The following is a 5608-nucleotide window of genomic DNA, read 5'->3' on the forward strand; positions in this document are numbered from 1 at the left end:
CAAAAGACGGGCCTAATTTTCATAGGATGATATATGCTCTGTTGTACTAACTGTATGCGGAATTGCCATGTTTCTTTTTAATGAATCAATTTAATGTGACACTAGGCGAACCCCGTCAGCTAATAATAATAATAATAATAAATTAATAAATAAAAAACATGAGCTACACTTAAAACATGAGTTGCTCCAAAACACATGACAGAAGTCTTAAGTGTCATTCACCTCCCTGCTCATCTGTGCTGTTCAGGGGTTGTGCAAAGTTCAGTCTGATATTGATATCCTATGCATTTACATGATAGTAATGATGCTTTGCTATCTCTCACATGGCCAATCTGTTAGCTTGTCACACGTCAGTGCAAATGAAACTTCTCTATTCATCAGACACCTGCTTGCAGTACAAGAAAAGACTGAGATCTTACTCAAAAACATAAAATAAAACTTTTAATATGCTTAGACAAACCTTAATAACACATTTCAATTTACATTTTTTAAAACGATGACTATAAAATACAGATCAGTAGAAAACATTTCTCAGTATTACATGTGTAGTAAGTGCTCCTCCTTATATTTAAGCCTTCTGAAATAACGGCACTTCAAATAGCTTTGAGCTAATATGAAACAAGTTATTAACAGGAAACCCTGTTTAGTTTATTTTTCTATCCCTAAAATGGAATAGTTAAATGTGTGAATTTGAAAATTAATAATTTTTTGAATGCAGTTTGAAACTATCAAAACTTTACACTAGATTGTTTCAAAATATTCAGGCAAATTTGAGGACTTGATGATTAAACATGCTTTACATTTTTTACAAATTCACAGTAAATAGTCAGTAGTCTTTATAGACTTTGTATCCATCATATATTCCTAAACTTAACATACTCCTTGAATGTCACTGTGAGGCAGTTCGCTGTGACATCAGTGATTATTATATTCCCCAGAAAAGGTGTAAAGCTTGGAATAGATTTTTTCATTTCTATCTCTACTTGTCCTGGTGTGGACACCACTTCTTTCCCAGTTGCTATATAGTTTCCAATCTGAGAATGTGTAGAAATGTTTCTCTCTTCTCTTGACCTTACACAGCTGAGATCTATGGGTTCATCTTGGTTGAAGTCCAGGATTTCAAAATCATGTCCGCCAGAGTGCTTATGGTCATTGAAGTCTGTGGTGCCATTGTACGAGTGAGATAACTCAGTATTTGGAGCACTTATACTCTGAGAACTTAAGAACCTCTTAGCCTCCCCGCTACCACTATCTGCCTCAGAGCAGCAACGCTTTTGAGGGAAGGTTGGGGGATCATATTGGGTAGATTGGGTGCCACTTTGATCATTCATCTCAAAAGGCAATGGAGTCAGACTGGTTTTGGTTGTCAGTTTCAAGGGTTGTTCATCAGATGCATGCTCTCCGGTGCTGCCAGGCTTCTTTGAGTTGTTTGGTTCAAACACTACGGAGTATGCTTTTTTAGGATTGTCCCCTCTACAGGATGATAGTCCATTGGAAAGCCTTAAACAGGCAGACTCAGTTTTACTGTCCTTTTTTATCACTTTCACAAGACTTTGCTTCTTTGTGTACTTTATCTTCTCTGTACTCTCATCTGTTCCACAGGACTTACAGTCCTGTGCTTGCCTTTTTCTCTCAGCATCAGCCATTCCCTTCTTAATTTTAGCTGTCTGTGTGCCATTTTCCATGTACTTGCTCATGACAATGACAATGCGCCCATTTTTATTCTTGTTCTTCACAATCTTCAGTTTGCTGCTTATTCCATTGGCAGGTGTTGTGTCCTCCTTTGCATTGTTTGCAGTCACGTTTAAGTCATCTCTACCGTTTAGTTTAGAAAGGTTTTTCAACTCCATTGTAATATTCCTCACCTTGCTGAGGCACCCAGAATCCTTATCTTGAACCCATTTCTGCTGTAGAGCTGGAGATAAATTCCATTCCTTGTCAGTCAACTCGGGAACTTTGGTCTCTCTGAGACTCTGATACAGGGAGTCATAGATTTTAGGGTTTGGTTGATAGTGGTGGTGTTTCTTGCTGTTGAGCTGGTAGTAGTGCTTCTTTTTCCCATTTGTTTGTGTATTTCCCTGCTTGTCTTTTGGGTTGGGCTGGTAGGGATGGTGCTTCTTACTGTTAAGCTGGTATTGCTGGCTTTGAACCAGGTCTGAAGTTGCTTTGGGTTGGTTATCCTCATCCTGAGACACATCCTGAAGGTCTGTGAGAACACTGGATCTTCTGGCAAATGATGGTACCTTGGAAATTAGACAAATTAACAATGAGCTTTAAAGTAAAAACAAGTATTGGCGTGACTTTCACAGAAGTTAATTGGGTTTTGATGATGTTTTATTAACTAAGTTCGGGAGGATCATGTTCAGATAATTAACACGAGTGAAGAGCACTCAGCAATCAACGATAAGAGCTGTATATATTCAGCAGTCTCACCTAAATCCATTGACAGTTTAGCAGCATCCCTCCACCACCCCTTCTCCACATTTCTAGTCCTAACCATTTACATATATTGGGGGGTAGGGGGGTTCAGGCCAAATCTCTGGGTTCAGGCCAAACTCTGAGCCCTACCCCCGGACAGAACGCCAAAAACTTTACTCCCTCTAATTGTATGTAAGTGTGAATTCGTGAAATGATTGTAAGTAATATTACCTGCAGGAGAAGGTGTTTTGGTTTTGGCCCTCGTTTGCGATAACCCATTAGCTGCTCTTGTCTTTCCCTGAAAAGAAAAGAGTTTTAGATTATACAAAGTCATGATAGAAAGAAACACACAACACAAATATTTATTTAGACCATTGTCCCATTATGGGGCATGTCAATTACTGTTTTTTGTATTATTTAAAAATGCACTTAATTGCCCACCAGTGGCATTACATAAAAACTGATTACATAATATAAAGAACATTCTGTGTTGCTCAGACAGCACACACATTGTTTAAAAAAATAGTGTTTACTAATTTGGTGGACAATCCCAGTTAGAAAGAAAGGGTAAACAAAAAAGAAAACCAGAAAGATGACAAAACTCATGAATAAATTATTCTGTCCCATCAATATCAATAATACTGCTTGATAAAAATCCTTATTTGACAGGCTTTTCCGGCTTATATTATTTAGGCTATTTGTTATCTCAAACTACGTCCATGAGCAGTAGAGAAATGGGCCATTAGCTCTTTTCCCATCGACCTTCTATAAAACAATATTGCAAAAACCTAATTAGACGACCTAGAACGATTTTATACTCAAGGGGCGCGTGCAATTACTCCAAACAGAAATCCTCGTCACGAGAGAGACCGCTAATGGTGCACGTAAATGCCAGTCAAAGAAAATGAATACCAGACAAAAATGTGTGCGGAATTTCGAGGAGGCGTGAATGCATGTGTAGCCACGAAAAACTGGCCATTTGTAATGCAAAATACAGTCAATTAGGCTTGTAGTCAACCTTGGCTGTAAGCTTTTTGTTTTAGGGCATTTGGAGATGTCTAGCCTGGTACAATATTGAAACAGCGGCACGTTTGTTTATGATATTGATAAATGGTTCCACAAGGATTGCAAGACGTCTCAAAGGATCACATTTTCTAGACACGTCTATATGTAAACATCCTTTAATGGCTGTGCTCTGACCGTGGCATTGGTGTACCGCGCAATTACATTCAGTCACACAATTGTAATATATCATGGCGCGCCTGCGCACAAGTTCTCTCCCGCTCTTGTGTGCTCCCCCTTCTGTCACCGAGAGAGAAAGTGAAAAAGAATGAGCACGAGCGCAGCGGTAGTGAAAGCATCTTCCCTCCTTTTCCCCTTTCGGCTGTACAAGGTCAGAGCGTCAAGCCAAGGCTGCATCTATGTCTCACCGATTTTGGAAAGCGACGAGAAGTCTCGGGTCCAGAATATTTTCCTCTGGCTCCCACGTGTTATATCTATAGAAAGAAGAAAGGAGGTGGATAGCGAGGGAAGAGGGGAGAGCAGAGAAGCATGAATATCACCAGCTCTCTCAACCGAACTATCTAACGTGGTGGCTGTCATCTGAACGACTAACTAACAGGAGGCACTAACAAGGTCCTGTTGAACGATCCGATTCAAAAATATGACGTAAATAAAACTGTTAATTGTTTGGTACTGTTAGTATAATATCGTTTTAAAATATACGATTATTTTGTATGAACAGAACCCAGTTTCTATAGCATTAAGCTTAAATATTAAACAATATTACTTACCATAAAATACATTATTTATTATGTACCCCCCCCCCCCCCTCTCTCTCTCTCTTACACACTCTCTCTCTCACACACACACATTAAAATAGCACTGCAAGCCAGTGACATCTTGAAGGGAAACTTACTTGGGAGACCAGCCTCTCCACTTGACTAGGTACTCAAACCTTCCCTGCAAATATCACAAAAACAAAGCCAATTAGTTGGCTACTATTGGAAATTGCTGTAAATATAATAAATAAATAAAACATTACTATTACTAGTCCGAGATTCAGAAACAAATCCATACTCTTGTGTTCGCGCTTTTAAAATACAAACATTACTTGCACGTTTAATACGCTTACAATATGAACAATGTAAAGAGTGTGTTAAGAGAAAATCGCAGACCTTTCTAATGCGTTTCTTTTCGATGCTTTCCACCGCGAAGACGTGCTCACCCGCGGCGGGCAGCTCCATTTTCAGCGCGCGCTGTAATACTTCTCAGTGCGCGCGCGATCGCTTCTCAAGTGAGACTCAGTCTTAACTCAAATGAGCTGTACAACGTACTTCATGCAAATAGCTATGGGCTTGACGTCACACAGGAGGGGCGGTGTAGAGGCTGGTCAGCCCTGTACCACGGGTTTACCGAACGAGTCGTTACAGCAGCCCTTCAGGTCTGGGGCGAGTATTCTTCCTTCATGACGTAGAGAACAATCGTGACAATTAAACCATTTTTAAAATCAAGCTTGATTAGGTTACTTCATCATTTGTCATTTAGCAGTTTCGGGTGTCTGACAGAATAAATCATTATCAGCATCAGGAATGTTTTTTAATGTGATTTACCCTCCATTTTAAGTTTGTAGCCTATCAATGCAGGGATAACTTTGAAGAAGATAATATTATAAATGAATAGCTGCTCTATGATATATAGGCCTATACTAAAGCGAAGAGTTAAGCCTAATGAACAAAATGCTTGTTTGATTAAGTTGAAAAAACACCTAAAAATCACAGATGTAGGCCTACACTTAAACCTATAGCCTACGTTGACACCACGATCATAATAAATTAGATTATAACATAATCATATTTTGGTGTCCAAGCCTTGGTTTGACCAGGACGAAGTCTTGACTAAATTTAATTTAATTTGGATATTAGATTTGGTACTCGTCCTAAACAGTTTATTTTATGATCCGAGATCTGTCTTCGTTTGGGAAAATTGCACTAAGAGAGGATACAAATTATTTTGTTGTTTGGATAGGCCTACAAGTTGCCTAGACAATGATCTACAAAATGTAGTTGTTTAGACTCATTCAGCGCACGTTAGAGTTTACTGCAAATAAAGGCTACAATATGTAGGTCACTGTGGTTGGTCTTCAAAGCCTTTAGCACTTAACTAGCTGATACGCATTTTCATCTGACAT

General features: G+C 39.0%; 1 protein-coding gene across 2 annotated transcripts; it reads right to left on the reverse strand.

The window, feature by feature from the left end:
• Nucleotides 1-419: 419 nt before the first annotated feature.
• Nucleotides 420-4870, reverse strand: LOC143706736 (E3 SUMO-protein ligase CBX4-like). Of its 2 annotated transcripts, XM_077198978.1 has the most exons (5): nucleotides 4596-4870; nucleotides 4337-4380; nucleotides 3849-3914; nucleotides 2650-2716; nucleotides 420-2243 (listed from the first exon to the last, which is right to left on the reverse strand). In XM_077198978.1, exons 1-5 carry the CDS (start codon nucleotides 4662-4664, stop codon nucleotides 855-857), a joined length of 1635 nt encoding a protein of 544 aa, XP_077055093.1. In that variant the 5' UTR covers nucleotides 4665-4870; the 3' UTR covers nucleotides 420-854. The 2 variants fall into 2 exon arrangements, with proteins under 2 accessions (XP_077055093.1, XP_077055094.1); XM_077198979.1 differs by lacking the exon at nucleotides 3849-3914 and having other exon boundaries at nucleotides 4596-4738.
• Between the last annotated feature and the right edge of the window lie 738 nt (nucleotides 4871-5608).

The sequence above is a fragment of the Siphateles boraxobius genome, unplaced genomic scaffold (assembly GCF_051911475.1).
Source record: "Siphateles boraxobius isolate OS27281-9 unplaced genomic scaffold, OSU_SipBor_1 41, whole genome shotgun sequence".
Taxonomy (NCBI): Eukaryota; Metazoa; Chordata; class Actinopteri; order Cypriniformes; family Leuciscidae; genus Siphateles; species Siphateles boraxobius.

What these genes read in the sequence shown, in the direction of transcription:
- LOC143706736 (XM_077198978.1), bottom strand. Translation starts at nt 4,664, where the DNA reads ATGGAGCTGCCCGCCGCGGGTGAGCACGTCTTCGCGGTGGAAAGCATC. An exon ending in AAAAGAAACGCATTAGAAAG is followed by an intron (nt 4,381 to 4,595) that starts GTCTGCGATTTT and finishes TGATATTTGCAG; the next exon opens with GGAAGGTTTGAGTACCTAGT. An exon ending in CTCGTCGCTTTCCAAAATCG is followed by an intron (nt 2,717 to 3,848) that starts GTGAGACATAGA and finishes TTTTCTTTTCAG; the next exon opens with GGAAAGACAAGAGCAGCTAA.